This window comes from Anser cygnoides, chromosome 1 (assembly GCF_040182565.1).
Source record: "Anser cygnoides isolate HZ-2024a breed goose chromosome 1, Taihu_goose_T2T_genome, whole genome shotgun sequence".
Taxonomy (NCBI): domain Eukaryota; kingdom Metazoa; phylum Chordata; class Aves; order Anseriformes; family Anatidae; genus Anser; species Anser cygnoides.
This window is the reverse complement of record NC_089873.1, coordinates 205953374-205975894: the sequence shown is the minus strand read 5'-3', so window position 1 is coordinate 205975894 and position 22521 is coordinate 205953374. Positions and strand designations below refer to the sequence as shown.

Here is a 22521-nt window from a genome sequence, read left to right as displayed (position 1 = left end):
TGTGACACTGCTTTCCCTTCCAGCATCTCATTCTGTAAAGTCGTATCTCGATCCAAAGTGTGACTTCCTGGCAGACTGAGCTGTGAAACGTAGATGCAGCTGTAGTGGTAGCACAGGCAAGGTGCTACATTAATGTGAACGTTGATTTAAAATAATTCTTTCTGATTCTTTAGATCATTACAATCCATTTACTGAACTAAATCCCTTTGTGGCAACCAAATATGAATCCACTGTTGGGCTGTATCATTATACGTCAGGTATATTAAAAAAAAAATGCCTTGAAGCTTTTACACTTGTTTTTTTTTTTTTTCCAAGGGTGTAAAACATGGCATTTGCTTGAAAAGAAAAGAAAAATGTGTTTATCCTAACATAGCTGTGGTGTTGAAACAGTTTTTTTCCCTTTAGTATTATAGATAATGAAAACTTGTTTCTTGTATGTCTTGTGTGTATTAATTTCATTTGTGTTATTTCTGTGTTATTAGACTATATGTGGGTTTATAGGCTAACCTGAAATTAAACTTCTGAATAGCAAATAGAGTATATCTTGGTTCTCTTTCTGTAACTCTCCTTCTTCTTCTCCTTTCCTGGCTTTCTCTCTTTTGTGTGCCATGCCTTATCAGACTCTTTCTGTGGTCCTCAAGCTTACCCTAATGCTTCTCATTTCCGCAATGAGCCTTCTTCTGTAGCTGGTCTATTTGGAGGTAGGTAATGGGATACAGCCTTACCACGAGCACGGAAATTTCAATGTGTTGTGTGCCTAGAGCTAGTAGGTATATCATTGGCTACAGAAGTGTGTTATTACTTTGCCTCCAACTTTGATTCATGTAGTAGTGCTTATGCTAGATGTGTTGTCACAAGTGGTATGTGACTTGTATTTAGTGTGAGAAATGAGTATCTCCCCATTTCAGGATTTCCTGTAGTTCCCATGTTGCCTCATGCCACATGAAAGGCTTCCACATTAGAAGTATCTTCTCATCTTACTTAGCCTCACGGTTTTGAAGACAAAGGGACTGGGATGTTGCTGCTTCTGCCACTTTGGTTGATATACTGCTCTTAAGCCGTGCATTAAAACAAAGGTTTGCAACAAAACATGCCAAAGGTATCTGCTGCATTAAATTACCGTCTAATCACTTGTGCAGCTATGTAATGTCGGCGTAGTGACTTGGTACTGATGCTATTTCAGGAATACGTTGCTGACAGTTGTTAACTAGGCTGTGGACTGTGACAGATAATCCGTCTAAACCAGGTGGAAAGAGTGTTAACATTGCTGCTATGCCAGGTTTAGGAATACCTCCAGTGAATGTTTCGTGGAAGAGTTAATTCTTAAGCACATAAAGTTACGTTTTGTTTTACTGTCTTTAAATAGAAACCGGCTAGAGTCATTTAATGAAAGGTTAAATACTCTGTGTCACTGTTTCCTTTGTTCCATGTCCAAGAAATAGAGTAATTAGTTCCTGTCAAGTCTTGTTTTACCCTCTTAAAGGAGCTCTGTCCGGCCTTTGCACCTTTCTAAACACGTAGGTTAGACAACGTGCCCTGGACTGATGGTTCCTACCAGCAGTAGGATTAGATGTTTTCAGAGCCTGACTCAAAGGAGTCCCACGTAACGTTTTGTCTTCTCACTTAGCTTAATGTAGCTTGAAACATCCTAAAATGTGAGAGCAGGAGGTTTAGCTTGTACCAGTTAAGCCCACTTTCTTAAAGAAAAGTCAGAGCTATTTTAAGTCACGTTTTTTATTGGTACAGGCACGATTTTAAGAGTTGCAGGACATCCCATCAAAGGAATTCCTATCTGCAGTTCAGAGTCTCTGAAATGGCTTGTTACAACTTGACGGTATACTTGTCACAAAGATACTCATTTTGGTTTGTTGTTTATTTACCCTCTATCTTCTCCCACATTACTGCTTCCCTTGTGTTGCTGTATGCTGGTCAAAATTTTCCTTTGATTTGTTTTTAATATAAGTTGTATAAATTCTTAGTGGCGGATGCTTTCGACTTGTATGTTCCTTTAAGACAAATAAGAAGAAAAGGTGATCCAAATCAGTCTATTCTGTGAAGCTTGTGTACAAGGATAGCATCACATAGTTATTAATTGGTAGGTGAAAGCTCATTTCAGGAGAACAGTAAGATTGAAATGAGCTGTCACAGCAAACTAAATGACACATCAGTTCATGGAGATGTTTTATTACCAAACTATTTGTCACCCTTTCCTTTTATTTCTCTATATCATCAAATTTTCTGTTCTCTAACAGAAAAGTTGATTTTCAAGATGGCATTGCATTCCTTGGTGCTTCTCATACAAAAGGAGTAACTACTTCTGTAACTGCCTGAATGTCAAGATGTCAAGGCACACATGTATACATAGACTTGCATGTGTGCTATATATAACATCAGAAATGTGATTTTAGGAACAGCTCGGCATTCACTTTAATTTTATTGAGCAATCAACTTTATTTAATATTGCCCCAAAATCTCAATACTTTGTGCTGCAATAAACTTTCTAAGGGTAGAAAAAAATATGTATTTGGAGAACACTTTACAAGCAGACTGTAGCTGCTTTACAGATGCACAAGAGGAGACAAATGAAGTAATTAACGTGTTCTCAAATATAACTAAGCAAATGTTACAAAAATGTTAGTATTAGGAGCCTCTAACTGAGGGATTATGAGTCAGGCATCTTGGGACAGTACAGGTCTTGCTTTGGTTGTATCTGAGAGCAGCTCAACTAACACAAAAGATGGAGGGAGCAATCTGCGGGCAGCTAATCTTGAAACGGATTCTGTGTTCAGCCAGCTGCATTGCCTGCAAAAGCACAATGATTATTTCTTAATACATTTATTGTAAGTAGTTTGTGAAAGAAGAAGGATGTTATAAATAGTGCTGAGATTTAGCAATGGGGCGAGGGTCTGCCGTGGCCTGTCTGCCTTATATTTTGAGAGAAGCTTTTTTTTTATCTTTTTTGAGGAATAACTTTAAATAAAGTGCTTCTAGCGCTTTCCCAATACACTTCTTGATGTCAGGGTATAATCTGGGTATTTGAGGTATTCCTAATCTTTCTTCAGTACTTAAATAATCTACACGTTTGTTTGGCTTATCTTGCATAAGAAGATAAATTTATGGGAAGCATACTTTACAAAACATTAAACTTCCTTCTTTTTCCCCACAGGGTTCACTCCGTCCCCTGTTGCTCAACCACAGCCATCAGCTGGCCTTAATGTTGACTTTGAGTCTGTGTTTGGAAACAAATCTTCTAATGTTGTCCTAGATTCTGGTGGTAAGACGTGTACTAAAATAGATGACATATGTCCTTTAACATTTTATTTATTCTTGAAGTATAAATCTCTTAATCTGTTTTTACTCATATTGCTGTGACAATGTTCCAGTTGAAAAAAAGAAAGCAGGTTTTAAAAGGTCAATAACAGCATTCTTCACCCAGCTCTTTCTTGGACAATCAAAAAATTTTTTCCTTACATGTTATTTCTGTATGCATTCTGATGACATGTTTACATTTATTTCCTACACTTAAAGCTTTTGTGCATTAAAACTTCACACTGTGAACAGCCTTTTTCATTTGTGTGTTGTCAACTGAAGTTTGCACTTGGAGACCATGGTCATAAGAAGTAGAGTTAATGTTACTTCTTAACTTTACGTGCAACACATTTTTTTAACACTTATTTGCTGATGTATTATATTTGGATGTGGAGATGATTTATCTTATATGATCACTTCCTGAAAATAATCAAAACAGTTAATTTGGATTGTAATCATACGTTCTTTTGAGCATCTGGGAAGTAAATACTTTCTGGTCTTTTGACATTGGATTCTTTTGGTATTGGATTGGTTTTGGCCAGAAAAGTGATCTGCTTAAAAACAAATCTACATATTTTGATAAGATTGGAATCTTTTAGATAATCTTAATTTTGATTTACATTTTCATTGTTGTATAGTCTTTGTGAATCCATTTCATGTAAAATAGATGACATTTAAGTTAAACCAGTAGAGTAAAATCTCCTTTCTGTAGTAAATACCTCCTTTATCCATAGGCATAGTAGTCTTATACTTCTTGTACTTTGTAGCATCACTAGGTTAAATTTTGTATTTTAGCCTTTGTGTTGAACTTGCTGTCTACTTAACTGAACGTTCATGGGAGGTCAGTGACTCAAATTGCTTTTTTTGTTTATCATTCAAAGGCTTTGATGAATTAGGTGGTCTCCTAAAACCAACAGTGGCCTCCCAAAACCAGAGTCTTCCAGTTGCCAAAGTACCACCTAACAAGTTAGTGTCAGATGATCTGGATTCATCTTTAGCCAACCTTGTAGGCAGTAAGTATTGAATGACTTGCATATATAACACACACTTAATTCTTTTAAGTGAATGGAATTTCAATAGTGTCTTTTCCTACTTTGTGACAGATTTGGGCATTGGAAATGGAACTGCTAAAAAGTGAGTACGCCTAATCAAAAATTAAGCGTTTTGATTTTCTTGGTAGCGAGATTTTATGAAAGTACAGGTTCAAATGTTTCCATAAGAATAGCATGTTAGCTTTCAGAGCACGCTTGGGACAGTGCTTCATTTCTCACGTGAGATACAATGAGTTGTTAAAAGCTGGTTGAAGGTGATTGTAGGCTGAGTAGTGACAGTGATAATACTTGGCAAGGTGTCATCCTTTCTATGATTCCTTTGGGATTGTCTGCATATTTGGGAAATGAATTGATCAAAACGTTGTAGTAGTTGTAGCAGACCTTATAGATACTTCTGTGTGATTCAAATGTGTGCAGAGCTGTATTAATGACTGTGAAACCACAACGTCAAACTTCACATTGACCTTTAGAGAAGAGAATTTCAAAGCAGGGCCTATTCTAGAATAGCTAATATGTGTTCTAGCAGCAAAGTTGAGAATGCGATAAGCAAATTTCAGGCTTATTGGGGCATTCTATGCTGATTGTGAAATCGTTTGAGAAATACAGTATGTGGTTGTTCTTAACTAAACTATTTTGACCCAAGGAAAGTCAGCTGGACTAACTTACCTATACTGGGGAACTTGACTGAGCTTAGATAAGGCTGAGGTGGCTCATACTAGACATCTTACCTCGCTTTTCCTACCAAAAACAAGTTGTCATGAGACATTTCTTCAACTCCTTTGCTGAAAGAAAGTCATGTTTCAAAGAGGAAATGGTATTTGCCTGAGGGAATTTAGTAAGCAAATCCATTGTTTTCTAACAATTTACACATTTATTTGAAGTGATGTAAACTGGACTCAGCCAGGTGAAAAGAAACTAACAGGTGGTTCCAACTGGCAACCCAAGATTGCACCTACAACTGCGTGGAACGCTCCAACGTTGGTAAGCAAATACTCATTTTAAAATAGAGTTCTGTGTAATTAGATATGTGGACTGACAAGTAACTGAAATTTGTAAGTGACCTATAGCTGTAGTAGAAAATCGAAGAAGTCAGTTTGAGATGTGTGTTTGTATTTTGTTTTCGTCACCTGTGCAGTTCTAGTACAGTAGTTGCAGTGTGACATGCAAGTTCGTCATAAATCAGTATTTGACCAGTCTCTCTCATGGCAAGATAGCTGGCTTTGTGTTTCACTAAACTGACATAAAGCTGTGAATTGAGGTGATGTGGGAGGGCACTTCACAGTCCGGATAAGTAGAAGTGCGAAAAGTGTGTTCATGGGTGCATCCCTATGTCAAGCACGTCTAATGTTACAACACGTAGCCTGCTCTGGGAGTGAGAATGGGCAGGGAGATTAATCGTGGGGTACTTGCACAGGTGTCTGTGCAGCAATGCAGGCTATAGCTTTCTTAATGTGTGTAACTACTGCTTTCCTGCCCTGATGTGTGCAATCGTTTTTAATGCATCTCAGTTTGGGTGATGTCTATTTTTTAGTGTCTATCGTAGCATGTAGTATTGGCAAGGGGGTTGGGTAGCGTGTAGGGCAAGGTTTCTTGACTAATGTGTCCAAAAAAAAGTTTATGTGGGTAGTTTTCACAATGCTAATGAACACTTTTGCATATGAATCCTACTCACCCTTTCACCAATGACCTGGAGAACTGACGGAACAGGTAGCAAAAAGTCCCTGAGGATTTATTGCAGCTGTAACTGACTGGGGGAGGTTGAAGCCACAGTATAATAATAAAACATCATGGATTAGGAAAGAGTCTCTCTGTGGATCCACCAGATCTTCCCTAGTGGGTGCCCATTACCAGCTTAATCACATAGACAGAAATATTTGTGGGCCTTACTGGAGGGTGTGTAGGTATTGAAGAAACTGGGACTACTCACCTGCTTTAACGACTGGTGGTGTGAGTTTACGTGTGTGCTTGGATCTGTTGAATAACTTGTGTCTTGTGTGCACATCTTCTTGTGATAAGTCATTAAACTTAGCAGCTTTTATTCCTTAGAGATACTTTTGAGACACTTTTCCTGTGAAACTGTTAACATTAAAAAAAAATATAAAAGGAAACAGAAATAATCTAGAAGAATGTTTGTCTTCCTGTGCTGGTCTATTTATTGTGGAGTTGCTGCTGCTTGCTAAATAAATATGCTTTTGAAAATAAGGCTTTCTTGCCTTCAGAAAAAAGGCATATATCAAATAAATGGACTATGCAAAATAGTTACAGACCTACTGGTGACAGTATCACAGATGTACGTTGTCTCATTAAATGACTTGAATTACAAGAATGTGTTGGGGTAGACATTTAATGTATTTGTGAACTAAAATGCTATCTGTGTATATTCCGTTGTGTAAGTATTTGCTTCTAATCCAGTGTTATTGCATTATGTAATTGTTCTCCCTGGGAAATACAGAATGGCATGCATTTTCCACAATACGTAAGTGAAACAACCCACAGCCTTTTTGCAATCAACTGGCATGCTGATATTAACCACTGCTGTTGCAGAATCTCATAACCTTCTTGCTATTTACACATTCCTCATTTTAAAACCTTTGGTGTGCCAAAAAATTCAGCTTTTCCTAGCATACACAAACTTCATAGGTGTTCTGCAGGCTCTTGACTCGAATGATGGCATGGGAAGTACCGAGATTTTTTTCCTTGCTTTAAACTGTACCATTTGCTGCCAGAGAGCTGGGGTGTGTGTCTGTGCTGCCTTTAATGCACTTGGTGACTTTTGAATGAAGATAAGGTGTTTGTGTTTGAATAACTGCATGAAATCTCACGGGCTTCTGTTATACTTGGCACTTTATCCACATTTATGATAGATCTTGAATTATTTTTGGTGGGGAGAGACCAATATGCCATTAATGCTCCTATAAAAAAAGAAAATCCACGCTGACAGTTTACAGTGGGCAAGCAGTAACCTGTGCTTGCTGTCTGAGGAATGCAGTTTCTTTTCGTTTCAGAGGTTTTTTAATGTAAATATTGGTCTTTCCCTGTATCCTGTTTTCATTGCAGGGTAACTAAGTAAAGGATGGTAGGTCTATACTTGAGCACTCAAGAAACAAATTTAGTCAGCATGTTTGTAAGTGTGTAAGCAAAAAAAAAAAAAAAAGAAAAAAAAAAAGAAAAAAACAAGCAAACAAAACCCTTCAGGGCAGCCTTTTCTGCTGTGTGGAGTACCTGGGTAGTAGGCAGCATAGATGATTCTTGACTGGGGAAATCTGTCCTGGTGACAATTGAAATACCGGTGACACCAGCCACTGTACATGGGCAGGCAGCTGACACTTAAGGATTGACTGCAGAAGCAGCATTGCTGATGTCTTATTCATTAGGTTACCACTTGTCTGCTGTAATTAACGCAGCATTATGGATATTTTACTGCTTCCCTTTTTTCTGTATTAACAATCTCCTGTGCACTGAGAGGTGCGTATGGTCTTTGTCTCATTACGAACAGTATTCCCCACAGCGCAGGACATGGAAATTAAACTTTTTCTTAAGAGAAGCTAACAGGAGGTGGAGAGGATAGACAGCAAGCTATCTGAATACTTATAAGCACAATTCATAGTCCAGAAAAACAACGAGACATTTTTTGTCCTTGTAAGAGTTTATACTAATTTCAAAAGTGGCTCATGAAACTGAAAAACAAAGTGGTTCTGATATGAAGAGCTGATATGAAGAGATATTATAAATATCTCTTCTGATATGAAGAGATATTTAATATATTTTCCTACTTCCTAAGAGTTATCAGCTGTTCTTATGTACATGTTGCCAAGTTGTTTATAAACAGTAGCTTCATCCCAGTTTTTTTCTGTTGACAGCATTTTTACTGTAACTTCATAAAAGTTACGAGCGGGTTACGGGTAATATAAACATGTCTATAAAGTATTAAGAGGATTTTTAACCTATTCAAGTTGAGTGCACTAATTGGGTGAGTGAGAGGGAACGTAAGGTGCAGATTCACGTTTTCTCTGTAGATGTAAATTCTTTTTGGACTTCTGTCTGCTTTAGGGAATGATCCCACTGTAGCTTTAGAACTAATCATTTATCCTGTTAGCTAGATTTACTTTTGAGACTGAGGAAGAGACGAGAAAAGCCAGTTAAGTTACCATCCCAATCGTTAGAGTTGAATTTATACTGAAACGTGGTAGGAAAATCCCCTGGCTAGATAGAAGAGAATTCCTGTAATGTCTACAGAAGCAGTGGTAATTTGACCTTTTGATCCTTAAAATTCTCTCTTAAGATCCTTTGTGCACCGTTACTTCTGATTTTGAAATATAAACATTTACTTCATGGGATTCAAAAATTTTTTCTGAACTTTCCCTCTAAAATTTCTGTTTATCATACTTTGTTCTTTAAAGAGAAAGCGGAGAAAGCCAGGAGAATGGTAGCTTGCAGTTTAGTCAGCCAGAGTTCAAAGAGCTTAAAAGCGAATATTTCATTATAAAATTGTCAAGGTCATCTGGAAGCTTTAGCTTAGATACTCGGTCTCCAATAATTTGGGTACATTTTAACACAAGACTGCAAATTCTAATAAGTGCACAATTACTCTTTGCTATATTCACAATGTGCAAAGCGCTGCGGCGTGCAGCTGGTGGTCTCCTTTCAGTTCACCCCTGTTTGTCACTTCAGGCACCACCCGTCATGGCGTACCCTGCCACAACACCGACAGGAATGATGGGCTACGGGATGGTAAGTACAGCTGCTGTAACCCCAGCAGAAGTCAGACACTCTGTTAGGATTTAATTGCTTATTGCAATTTAACTGCTTATTGCAGTAGCAGTGTTTTTTTTCTGAACTACTTTACTAGAGACTGAATTTCAGCCCCTTATTCTTCACCAGATCAGTAAAAACCTGGTTTTCTGCATGAACATAGTGGGTTTTTTTACATGAAATTCAGACCTTTCTTACCTTACCTGGTTGTTTTTTTGTTTAAATTAAGACACTGTATTCTTGTTGGGCTCTATTGGTGTAGGAATAGGTCTGTCATGTAAGTATAGCTACACTCACAACAGGAGCGTTTTATTAGTGAAGTGAAAACCATCCCCAGGTACGTGCTCCCAACCTCAGCAAAAGGTATCTGAAGTGGATGATGCTACAAACCTGTGAGACTGTGGCACTGTGTTGTGGTGTCGCTTGAGAATTGCACTTCTCACTGACACACCAGTGCCACAAGTCCTTTGATACAGACCTGACTTTGCTGCTTGTTGCTCCAGAAAATTGTTCAGAGTGTTGTTCTTAGCTCCAATTTGAAAATACTTCTGAAATGATGGGATTTAACTCTTTATTAGTATGCTTTTACTGGTACAGCACAGCTTTGCTGAGTTGACTAAAAAGGGAGGGAGTTTTCCTAGAATAACTATTTTGCTAAATGGCTCCCTGATTTGTATAATAAAAATAAGCTGAAATGCTTCATCTTATAATCAAATTTGATTCGCGATTTATAATTCCTATGCCTTCAGTAAACGAGCAGCTAATGTGGCAAATGGTGTTCTGGAGGGTCTCGTGTTCTCCCTTACCCATTCCCTAGCTCCTGTAGTGTGTTCTGTGTAAAGTCGCTGTGGTTAAACTGCCTTAGTGCCGACTCAAACTTGATCAATACAACCAGGCACTGCAGGTACAAGAAGCATTTTCCTGGTGATTTTGATTGAGCAGCTGGGGAAGGTAACATCTTCAGAAAGTAATCTTGCATAAAGCAGCTTTAAATGCCAGTAGGAAATGGCAGCTAGAATTAATAGTAGCCATAGCCATAGCTCTGCTGTTCCAAGTTGCTGTTACCTGTTCAAAAACATGCAGCATCTGAGCCGATGGATGAGATGGGCTGTTACAGAATGACCAGTTGGCCTTAGAACACATCCCGAAAGTCATTCGGGCTCATTCACACTTGACTCAAGACATTTACTGCTAGGAATCTCATAAATGTTGACCTGTTTTACAACCTAGTCTTTATTTTTTCCTAAGAGCAGTAATACACTCCTAATACCGTTACTATATGTTAAATTCTTAATTTGGCAGAATCTCAGAACACTTTAGACTTTGATTGCAAAATGACTTACCGTTAACTGTACGCGTAGTTCTCAGTTTTGAATTTTTCCTGTACTCCACCAGCTCTGTAAAATGGCTCTTATGCTTCTGGAGGCATGGACAGGGAAGTGTTGTCAGACCTCAGTTTTAGGGGCAAGACGAGCAGCACAAATGCTTGTGTTTAAACAAGTATTTCAGTGTTTCAGATCTCTGCAGCAAGAGATTAAATGGGCTCTGTTGTTACTGTGAATATTCCTTAACAATGCTCTGTTTCTTACTAGTAACCTGTATTTGTGGAATAAAGTAGAAATGTTTTATATGATTGCACATAGCAGACATGGCCAAGGCTTTTCATGCATTTACCATTTTCCTTTCTCTTCTTAATTAGTTGAAATATACTAATGCTACATATGACTTGATATTGTCCTGATTTTTTTTAGCCATCACAGATGGGAGGTATACCAGTAATGACACAGCCAACTTTAATATACAGTCAGCCTGTCATGAGACCACCAAACCCTTTCGGCCCTGTACCAGGAGCACAGGTGTGTACATTCAAAATTACAAATACAAAAGGAACAAATTATAGCTGGGTCAGTTTCTTTAAAGGTACTTCAGTATCTTGTGTTGGGCAAATGCATTGCACAAGCACGTTAGTTCATGTAAGGATTGATTCTTATGCCCAGGGTGATGGCATCGAGCTTGTTTTACAAAAGCAAAGCAGATGATGTCTTAAGCCATTGTTCTTCTGGAAGTATGATTGAGGTTTTCCTTTGTTTACGGCACAGTAAAGATATTCAATAGCTGTACAAACCACTCTGGTCTTTCCCCACAAGAAAGATGCTACATGTGCCTGCTTTTTTGGTTCTCATGTAATGTTCTGTATAGATCCATTCCTAACTGGCTGGAATAAAAGATGTGGTGAAGGGATACTCTGAACACTGAAAGTAGCTGACTATCCATGCTGCTCCTGAATTCTTCGCTTTGGTTGTTTGTTTTGCAAACTTCTGTCACTGGGAAGATTGCCTGGACTCAGACCAAGAAATAGGGGGGGAGGGAAGAACGTGGGGGGGAAACAAATATTGAATGCTTCCATACTATTTTCAGAAAACAGTGAGATCATTTACCAAGATACTCATATTTAATATGTGTAGTAAGGTGGAGCCAAGTTTAGTTGGAAGATTGGAACTCCGGTATTAATGCTGCATGTTTTTACTTGCCAGTCACATGTTTCTTAAAGTTCACGCTGTACTTTGTGATTCCATTTTTAAAAAGTATGTAATATATTGGGATTGTATTTTGATCTTACTATAAAGTAAGATCAAAGCTCTGTCTTCGTAGGTGGCTGTTCAAAAACATGCAGGTATTTCTTCATTTAGGTGAAGCACCCAAACTTGTGTATGGGGGGTGTGTGTGTCTTTGGGCCTCTGGAATGTGGAGGGAACAGACTTCAACAGTAAATTGGAAGGGAAAAAAGCCTCAAAATTTTCTCCAGTGCCTTAATCTGACCCTTAACAGGAAAAGCTGTTTTATGCTTCCAGTGGGCAGTGTTCAACCTCTTCTCACTTCAGAGTTATGTGGGTAGATTTATTTTTTTAAAGGCTTTCTGTGAAAGAGCCACTGTTAGGTTTCTTCACCTAGAAATGCTGTTTACAATCGACTTTCTTTTGGGCTTCTGAAAGCAGATTTGTACGTTCATTGTCACTTCAGGCAAATGATTCAGCATCTTTTGCTTGGGGTTTTATGTATTTCATGGAAAAAATGTTTGACCTGCCTAATTAGGCAGGCCTGTCTAATTCACTTATAAACAGGTAGGTGGGTCTAAATAGGTGGGTTGAGCCTTCCTGCCTCATTTGACATTGCAGGGCTTGGTCTAGGTTGAATCCCAGCTGGCTGTCATAACAGGAAAAGGAGGAATTAATCACAAGTGAGGTGTGTAGAGCTATGTTTATTGTGCTTATCTGACAGCATGCTTGGTTCCTGCAAAAATGAATTTGGTTGAAAACGCGCCCTTTGAATCAGCACTTACTGATGACCAGGAAGGATTTTCCTTCAGACACAGTCTGCATTGCTTGCAGGTGCTGAGTTCTCAGAAATCTGACTTCAATAAAGCAGAAGGTGTTGGAGGTGAGGCTTTGGGTCTGGTCCCGCATAGTGCCTTGCATTTCAAACAGCATGAGCACTGGGCAGGAAGGAGGCGAAATCCAGCTCTAAACCTATTGGTGCTAGAGGAACCGATGGCCAGTGCTGTTGTTCTTAAATGCTTCTGCTAAAAAACTGCTGTGGTACGTTCTGGTTTTAGTTATATTTATAAGCAGTATTCTAGATAGATGTGATAGATGTAGGAAACCTTATCTAACTATACTTCACACTAGTTCTAGGCTTCCTTTTTAATAATTAGAGAGTCTTGTTAAAATATGTATTTGTTCTAAGTTACTTTGTCTTGTCTGAATTTAGCTGAGCCATCTAGTAAGTATTTGATGTGAACAGACTTCCTGAAATTTCACCTCTATTTCTGGTTACATGCTGATGTTACACAAATGGCAGAGCTCTAAACCTACCAGTCTTCCACACTGCTTTCAAACTGGGACGTTTCTTTGGACTTGATCTGGTAAATTTCCAATTAACACCAATTTAACAGGATTTTTAATGTGCAGCTTCAAGTCATTTGACCATGAAGAGAAAGGATGTGACGTGAAATCAAGTTGCAGTGGGCATGCCTTGCTGGAGTTAGGACTCTGATAGACTTGTCATTGGTATCATCAGCCTGCTTCAAATCCTGGAGAGTGCTGTTGGGGTGGGAGCTGCAGCTTTCCAGAGGGAACAACTGGGTTGGAAAGGAGGGCTTCTGACACCCCGAAACTGCTTCTCGAGCACTTCCCATCCTGTCTCATGGCTCTTCCATAACCTGTCTGTGGGGACTGGGTCAGGGTGCCTCACTGGTAGCAGGGTTTCAGGAAGGAGATAGTTTTCAGTCCTGGTAGAGAGTATCGATCCTAAAAGAACTCCTCCCTGTTATATGGTTTCCAAAAAATTAATGTGAAAAATGTTATTTTGCAATGGCAGTATTTACACTCCGGGCACTGCTGCAAGCAGTTGCCGTGAGCGTGTTCCCTGTCACACGTAGGTGGGCAGCCGCTGAGCGGTTCTGAAGGAAATACACCTCCACGCAGGGGGCTCTGCACTGGGTACGGAGCGCGGGTGTGCGCTGGTCACTTGTGACTCAGTTACCAGTAAAGTGGTGGAGCTGGAAGTGGAGAAAGCCGACTGTTAACTTGTAACCGCAAAAACAGGCAAGTTCTGTGAGGGGCAAGGGCAAGCATAATTTAAAAAAGCGCCATTTATAACTGGGAAAGCACTAACAAAGGGGAAAAGAGCTTTAAAAAAATCAAGAAAACGAATAGTAGATACTCCTGCCATTGCAGCTTGGGGATTATTGGTTCCTTCCAGCAGCGGCTGCTGAAAAGCCAGCATCCCTACCTGTCAATTCTGCACTTCGTATGGCTGAGTTGGTACTGGGGTGCTTTAAAGACGTGGCTGTCTGGTGGGATTTTTGTCAGGGCACGGACTGGCGGCTTCAGTCTTCAGTTCGCACTTAAACAGCAGCAGTTGACAAACTCTTGTTTATTTCCCCAAGAATATATCCCGTGCTCTCCGTTTAGGCCCCAAGTTAAGAATGATCTTTTAGGTGCTTTCCATCCTCTTTTTAGATGCCTCATACTTTAAGGGGAAAAGACGCCGAGAGCTGTTTCTTCAGGAGAAAGATGCCCGGGCGGCTGCTGGGCACGGTTCCACAGCTTTCCCCGGGAAGCAGGCAGGGCGCTGACGTTCCTCAGGAGTGTCAGGTTTTGTATCTTCTTTTGGAGAAAACTGCTGGGAAAGCGCAAGGCTTACCTGCTTGTTTGGAAAACACCACTTCAAGTTTCCTTTCTGGAGGGACACATCTGGCTCGTTTCCGCATTACGCCAACCATGACGAGGCTTTCTGTTTTCCATGTGACCAAAACCTTGGTTTAATAGTTGGTTTCTGCCAGGTTTGCCTCTTAACCTCCCCTTGTCCTTTCATTACATGTTCAGCTTTCATATTCTGTCATTCTGAGACCTTTTTTTCTTTTTCTTTCCCTTTCTCTGTCGTCTTTCCTACTAGCTGTCTGCAGCATCCAGCCCTTCCAGTCAGAGTCCTCACAGAGCCTCAGGAAAGGACCCCTTTGCAGAGCTCTCTCTCCAGGATTTCTTGTAGAACAACTTAGGTATTGTCCATTATTCTGGGGAGATGCTGGTTTTGTGACATAGAAATTAAAGCTCTAATTCCTGCTTTATGGCTAGAAGTGGTTTAAGAAAACGCTAATAAAAACCAGTCGAGTTGGAAGCATTGTGGAAGTGACTGGGAATTTCAGTATCCTTGGCAGTTCGAGGGCCTCACCAAGCGGAGCAGTGTTTAGCTTCAGCCCACTGGAAACAGTTTGGTAGCTCCCTTCTGCGCTGCAGGAGCCAGGGCACGCAGCACTTGCTAGGGAGACCGGCCTGGTTCTGCCTGCTGTTCACGGGTACATAAACGTCAGGAAAATGTTGAGGGCTCAGGGTTAGCAGCACCCACCTGACTGCTTCCGACGGTCTCCTCGCGCCCTTCGCCGACTGCTCGGCCTCCTGCAGGAGGTGCTGGGCTCCGAGTGTGCAGGGTTTGCGTTTCAGTACGGACGTGTCATGGGATCCTCCTGGTCATGTTGGTATTGGGGTGGGTGGGAGCAATAATGAGTGAAACCTTAAAATAATGTAAGAATAAAGAATACGCGGTGCAAAGAGTAGGCTGTTAGCGCACAGCGCGTTCTGCTCGTCCTTGGGCGCTTCCTCTGGAGCAAAGCGAACGTGGCCTTGAGCTTGCTGTGCGGCCGCGCTGATCTGTGTCACCTTGCTGCTGGTGGCGAGGTCCCGTGGGTCAGTCAGGTTTGTTCTTGTTGGATGGAACAGCTCAGTGCAAGCAGGCGTTCTGAAGGCTGGTGTAGTCGGACAAATGTCCTCATCTGTTCTTATTTCTTGGCAAATTTCTATTCACAACTTCAGAACTGTGGCTATCCTGGGCATTTGGGGAATGGAAACCTTTGAAGAAAGCACAAGTTTGTAGTAAAATCCCACTTCTCGTGATGCCGGATGTTAACGTGAAGGTTTTTCGTCTTTCCAGATTCAGTTTATGTAACTGGATTAGATGGAAGAGAAAGAACGTTTCCAAAAAGATGTGCTCACCAGTAAGCCCCCACTCCAGGAAAAACTGAACTTCAGTCTGTCAAACTCTCCTCTTCCACTAAGTGATGCCGTGACACGATGAAGACCAATGAAGGAACCTGGGACAACTCCATCGGAAAGCATCGATACGCAACACAAAGCCAAGAATTGACATCAGTTAAGACTGAGATCTGTTCTTTCGTCCTGGTGACTAACACGTCAATACTTTCAGCTTCTAATAATATCCATAATCGATAACGTACAAAGAGAAGCCTTTATTCTGGAAATTGAGATTGGTGTTTGGAAATGCTGTCTGGATTGGAGATGTGTCCTTTGCTGTAACTCAAAACAAGACTCCGGGGAGGGGAGGGTCAAATCCTAACTCTTAATTCTGCAGTTACCTTTTCTTCAGTCCTCACAAATGTAGGCACAGCAGTAATGGAAATTAACTTTTTTTAAAAAAAATTATATATTCAGTTTGCAGTAGACATTCCTTATGTATTATTGTTTGTATTTATTTATGATTATCAATTTAACATTAATATTGTATCAAAAAAAAACTCCTTATGAAAATGAGTATGGATGTATACAGTATGTCTGATTTTTATCCACAAAGAATGAATCTGATTCAGAATGCTTTTCAGCTGACATACAGAGCACTAAATATTTTAAAGGTCTGAATCTAATGAATTCTCAGTATATATGGGAATTAGGGAAGAGCTGTAAAATGCATTAATCCTTATAGTCAATTCTGTGCCTAGGATTTTGCAAGGGAACAGTTAACTGACTAGAAGAAGCACTACATTTTTAATTCAGCATTAGTGCATTGGGAAGGAACTTTATTGCTTTGTGCTTGGCATGTCATTATTTTTACATTTGACATTATAAGGCCTTTCCAAAATGAATGTGAGGAATTGCTTTCACTTTAAGACTTTCCTTCTCTTCTGTAAAAATAAAATAAAATAAAAAACAAAAAATTGAGGTATCGTGAGTTGGGGGGGAAGCCTTTTCATTTGGCTAGTGCCATGTTTCTGATCACGTACCTTTTAAGAGTTAAAAGCGGGAAGTAGCTTCCTTACATACGCCTAGCGGGAATTTAGATAATGAAGAATTAAAGCAGCACTGTTGATCGGTGCTTTGTGTAAATACATCATTACTTCTGGGTGGAGAGGGGCCTTCAGAAGGATAGTCAGTGATATGAAAGCAATTCTGTACATGAATTAAAGCATACTTGCTGCATTGTCTCTGCAGATTCTATTTTTGTTTAAAATATTAAAATGTATGTTAGCAAAGATGGGTGGATTTTCAAATAAAATGCAGCTTCCACAGAATTTTGTTACGGTATGAACGTCTGAGGTGCTTTTCTTTTTTGCTGCTTACAAATGTGCACTGATACTTGCATTGTTTACTTAATAAAATACCAAATGTATTTCACACGTGCGGATTGTATTGCAGGCCGTGCACCACGCCGTGAACGCCACGATCTGTGCGATGTCTTCCCGGTGGTGCCATAGCGGAGGGTCTTAGTTCATCGTAAGGAGTTGTCGCAGCAACAGCTGATTCCTTAAGATGATGTTTCCCCATCTTCTAGTCTTTCAAAATACTCATGGCAGTAAACTTGCACTGTTTATAACCAGGCAAGAAGCACAAATACACCAAAAATTATTTAGGTATCTTCCCCAAGATAGCTAATGCTGGAGAAGGTTTGAGCAGCTGCTCGCGCCACCGTCTGCTTTAGATGCTGGTTTTCATCACAGGGTTCTGATAGAAGTGGAATTTCCCTCTCAACTACCCTAAGCTGGTCCTGAAGGTATATAACTGTACATCTCAAAATGATCGGTAATTTAGAATTTCTTTCTAAAAGCATAAATAAAAACATTGAACCTGTTTCAGCGTACCTAATGCACAAGCTTAGATCTGGTGAGTTTCGTATACAGCTTACTTAAATCCTTACCTCCCTACAGCGAGGCTTTCAGTCTGGGGGTGTGCCGCCCAAGAACAATTTCTTTTCAGTTTTTGCTTGCAGTTAGAACATCAGAAATGTGGATTATAGCTGAGTCGAGGTTAGATGGGGAAAAAAAAAAGTGGATGTTTGTGTCCTGATGGCTAAATTGGTGACTGCTAGGGAAGGGATTGTTCAGAAACATTGTTCATAGCTCATAGAAAAGGTTAAGGCAGACACTGTTCCTTCTCCATATCCCGGTGTGCTGGGGTGTGATAAACACCAACCTCCGTTTTAGGGCTGATGCTCTGTGCAGTATTTTCAGTCTGTTTTGTTGAATTTACTTAGACCTTTTTGATTCCTTAGAGCCCCTTTGGGGGGCTGTGAGCCTGAGGTTGCAAACTCCTGGTCTCCAAAAAGGCTCTTCTGTAGGGATGACTAACTCTGTTATCCTCTGCTGGTAACTCACAGTTGCTGCGTTGCGGAGCACAGATGCTGTCCAGGCTAAACCTTGTTGGAGGCTTTGATAATGAACTTTTAGTTTTACTCTTCAGGGAAGGAAAAGAAAAAGAAGGCTTGAGAATTTTCTGAGGATTATTTTCCCATTTAACTTCTTCCTAATAAGTATGTTTGCTTTCATTATTGCTGGAATAACACTCAGTTGTATCTTAATTGAAAAAGCATAGCTCAGACATGTTTCTTTTTGAATTACTGTGCATTTTCAGTAACAGGGGAATGCGAAAACCTGATTCTCTTCAAAACTGAGGTCAAAGGTTGTATAATCTAGAAGAGCAAACTGTCTGAGAAAGCTTCCTGTGCTGAGGAAGCAGTGCTTGGTTAGAGGGTTGGAGCTCTTTTTAGAGCTTTGTGAAGAAAACTAGCATGTAGGAATCAACATTTTTCATCAGAGATTTATATAATTAGAACCGTTGGACTTGTTTCCTGAGACATTCATTGTTGCCCCAACAAGAATCTGAACAGCTGTAACCTCGCAGCTTTTCTAAAAGCGCAGATGCAGATTGTTCATCTGACAACCTAAATTCTTCTCCTGCTTCTGTTAAATGGAATTGTTCAGTCGGAAGGACCTTTGGAGACATCGAGTCCAACCGCCTGACCCCTTCAGGGGGAACCAAAAGCTCAGGCACGTTCCTGAGGGCACTGTCCAAATGCCTCCTGAACTCTGACGGGCACGGGGCACCAACCACCTCGCTAGGCAGCCTGTCCCAGCCTCTGACCACCCTCACCCTCTTTGTTCCAGTTACAAATTAAACTGAGCTGCTGCCTGCAATAAATTCACACTGCCAGTACCTCGGGAAATGCTTAAAACACTCATTGCATGACTTTGTGACATCAGGTGCCCATTCAACCGGCTGCTGAAGTCCCGAAATTCCAGCTGCCGAACAGCCCTTCAGCAAGAAAGGGGGCACGGGGTGAAATCCTGCCTCTGTTAGATGAACAGTACGTGTTTGCAGAGCCTGGTGGAAGTTTGGGAGAGACGTAAATGGATTGCAGCTTGAAGGCCGTGACATAATTGAGATTGTGGCAGAAAAGGGAGAATCGGGTGCCAAAGCACTGGGAGAGATGATAGAGAGGTTGAAAATGCTGATGGGAGCAGGAGATTGACGAGGGAATGCGATGGGCAGTGAAGAAATGTGCTGAATATGGAAGAAAAAAAAATGTTAATGAGAGCATATGTAAATAAGAGCTTTCTCCTTGGTCTGTTGGCAGGCCTCTGACTTGACCTTTGCGGCTCCCGTGCGCTGCAGCGAGGAGAGCACAAACGGCCTTGGCTTCTCTCGCTGAACTTGCCCGACAAGAAAAAATCCGTGAGTTCCCGATGCTTTCTGTGTTAAAACGAGAGAACGAAGGGAAGGGGCTGATCCGTGTGCTCCGTCCTGCCTCCGTCAGAACGAGTGCGGGGAGGGCTCTCAAGGGCTTCCCCCAGCGCCAAGCAGGGTGGCAGCAGCGTTGCCCTTTTGTGTCCGAAGCCTGAGCAAACAACTCCTTCCGCTTCGCCTGGGGGAGATGCTTTGTCCAAGGTAACACCTCAGTCTATGAGTCGAGTGGAATGTGCTTCTTGCTGCTTTTCTTGCTTCTCTGCTGAGGAAGTTTCCTGAGGCGAAGATGGAAAAGCCTTGGAAAAGACAACTTCCTGAGCTGTTCTGCTGATAATGCCAGTGAAAACGGGTTGGGTGCAAACCCATTGCTCTGTCTCCTGCAGCGTACGAGGAGAGCTGAGGTCTCAGGCTTATTTTCATAGTTTCATAGTGCAGATCTCTGCCCCGCTCAGTGATAACAGCTGAACGTCCCCGTGCCAGCCCCAGCAATTCCCCAAGTATTGTTCTTGCTAATAAGCGTTATTTGATACAATTTTAGCTTCTTGCTGCTCTTTAACCACTAAAGGTGGGGGGGGAAAAGACCAGCAGCACGTCAAACCCCAGTTTTTTTGTGGAGCTGTTCTGTGGGCCGAACGTGGGAACAACTGCTGGCGTCTCGTTACTGTGCTGTGTCCTAAAACAACACGCGGCGCTTGCGGTCGGCTGCAGAACACGAGCTCTGAGGTGTGGTGGTACAAAGAAACATCCTTGCTCCTACAGTGGGTCAAAAATCCAAGGGTTTTGATCCAAGGGAAGGCTTTTTTCAGAGGAACATCCAGCTTTAAAACATCAGTGGCTTTAGGTGCTAATGATACTCGGTTCTCTGGTCCTGGTCTGTCAGTACAGCGAAACGTTTCGGTCCATTAGTTCCTGCCCTTATTCTGGCAAGCTCCTCGCTGCCCGCAGAATCCCTTCCGTTGAATACTCTCGGAAAGCAGGCAGACGAGAACAAATGCTGCAGAACAAGTCTCCCGCCCTCGTTTCTCCAAACCTACAGGTCTGCACCTGCGGAGGGACCGCCTGGTTATATAACCTGGCTGCATGGGAGGCTGCGAACCTCTCCAAACACCCGTGTTCCCCGCAGCTCGGGCTGCAGAGCACGGTGCTCCAGTTGCTTGCCCCTACGGGGAAATTGCTCAGAGAGGGGTCAAACCAGCCATACGCTGAGGTAAGCATCTGAAATCGCTTCCATGACACTGCCTAGCAGTCCACACCGCTCTACTTTGTGTTTTTAGCCATTTGGTGGATTGGTGTTTCTTAGTTGGAGCGCGTGGGACTTACTTCAGTTCTATTGAAGCTGCTTACCTGCAGCTGGGTGCTGCTCACAGCTCTTTAGCTTGAATTTGACTTTCAAGTGAACGCTTGCAGGAAAGTGTCCGTCTGTCCCAGCTCTCCCCAGTGCTAAGAAAATTGCGGTTTTAACAAAAAAAACCTTATATCTTGTAGCCCGACTAGCGTCCTATGCTTGTAACCGCAGTAAAAGGAAAATATTTCAGCACGCAGGGAATTTCAGGATGCTCCTCCTGTGTAAGTTTTGCACCAACTGGCACGGTGCCCCCGACTCCTGTTGTCTAAGCAGGAGTTGGAGGTGGTAGCCGTGCTGCCAGAGTGTGCTGATCAGCTCCTCTGTTTTACAACACCTTGCTCATGCCTGAGAATTTTTGGCAGTGAGAAAATTATCAAATCCAGATGCTAAGGACCTCGCTGTTCCCCCCATAAAAGCCTCCCCCTTGCCCTAATGCTAAGCCCATGGAAGCCAAGGGGATTTGGGACACTTGACTACGTTTTGCTACAGGCTGTTGCTTCTGGCCTGTGCAGGCTCCCTGTGGCTTGCACCCTAATTAGCATGCCTCACATTTCTTTTTAACTCCCTCTCGCCCACGCAGGCACTTACGGTTAAAATCTAAACGGTGATTTCAAGCTGCAAAGCTGTTTTTTTTCCTGAGGTACAAGTTTATGTTGTCCTGCCACATGCCCTACGGTGCGGGGTGGATGATCGGCATAAGCACGGAGACGTCTGGAGAAGGGCCCTACGTTCACATCCCTGTAAATGCCCTCGGGGGAGTGGTGGGAAGAAGGCGAGGCTTTTCTCTAACAGCAAAAGCCATATTCTAATTCTATGACTATACGAAAAGCCAGACTAACCACTGAGCAGAACTAATCCCGCTTTCAAGCGCGCCAGCTCATGCAGCTTGCACTCAAAGAGAGGCGGCGTAGCCACGGAGGGGCTGCTGTTGTGCTTAAAACGTTGGCACCTCGTGAGCAGGGACCCCCTTTGGACACGCGAATATTAGGAGTCACCTCGGCCTCTGCTGCAACTCAGCAGGGTTACAGCAGAGACGCGGCCAAACTCATTCAAGCGCTCACCACCACCACGTGGCAGTGCAAGTGCGGTTGGGTTTGAGATGAAGGCTCCTATGCTTTGTGTTTGTAAGGAGCTGCGGTCAGTCAGCCCTTCTCACCTCCAGCTCAAGGAGACACCTGCTGGGCAGGAACGGCTGAGCTCACCTGGAGAATGCAAAATGTTTGTGCTGAAGCATGGGATAAACCGAGACGCTGCACGGCTGTAAGTTGGTCGGTCATTTATTTTAAAAAAGCTTTCTTCCAAGTACCTGATTAACCCCTCAAGAGTTTAAAATTGGACTATTTGATGCCAGCGCAAGTTTCTAAATAGGTTTTTGACCCACGCATTTCCTATTTGTGCCTTTGGGGAAGTAACTGCATTCTGTACTCCAGACAGGGCGTCCACGATGCACAATGAGAATGGGAAAAAATCCCTGACTCAGTGTGCTAAGATACATGTCCAGAGAGACCAGCCACGGAACAAAAATAAAGGCTTACACAACGTACTTGGCCAATTCTGAAACAAATTTAAAGACTTTAATGATTTTTATGCTTTGAAATTACGCCTTTGAAATTTGAAAATTAACTTTTAGTAATTGCAATATGTTTAAGTGGAGTTTTTCACGCAGACAGATAAAATACATTCAAACATTGAATTTCCAGCAATATTTGAATTGCGCTTGGGTAAACTGGGTTCTGATTTAGCAAAGAATTAA

General features: G+C 41.7%; 1 protein-coding gene across 6 annotated transcripts in view; it reads left to right on the top strand.

The window, feature by feature from the left end:
• The window catches only part of PICALM (phosphatidylinositol binding clathrin assembly protein), a 65447-nt gene extending 48460 nt beyond the window's left edge, over window positions 1-16987 (top strand). The window contains exons 14-23 of one of the 6 annotated variants that reach the window (XM_048080945.2): window positions 621-701; window positions 3167-3274; window positions 4191-4322; window positions 4413-4443; window positions 5243-5342; window positions 6814-6837; window positions 9033-9092; window positions 10865-10969; window positions 14571-14673; window positions 15603-16987. In XM_048080945.2, coding sequence (XP_047936902.1) covers window positions 621-701; window positions 3167-3274; window positions 4191-4322; window positions 4413-4443; window positions 5243-5342; window positions 6814-6837; window positions 9033-9092; window positions 10865-10969; window positions 14571-14663 — 734 coding nt within the window. In that variant the 3' untranslated portion in view covers window positions 14664-14673; window positions 15603-16987. The remainder of the gene's footprint in view (window positions 1-620; window positions 702-3166; window positions 3275-4190; window positions 4323-4412; window positions 4444-5242; window positions 5343-6813; window positions 6838-9032; window positions 9093-10864; window positions 10970-14570; window positions 14674-15602) is intronic. The other 5 variants (XM_048080946.2, XM_048080947.2, XM_013187359.3 and 2 more) reach the window with 5 other exon arrangements.
• The last annotated feature ends 5534 nt before the right edge of the window (window positions 16988-22521 follow it).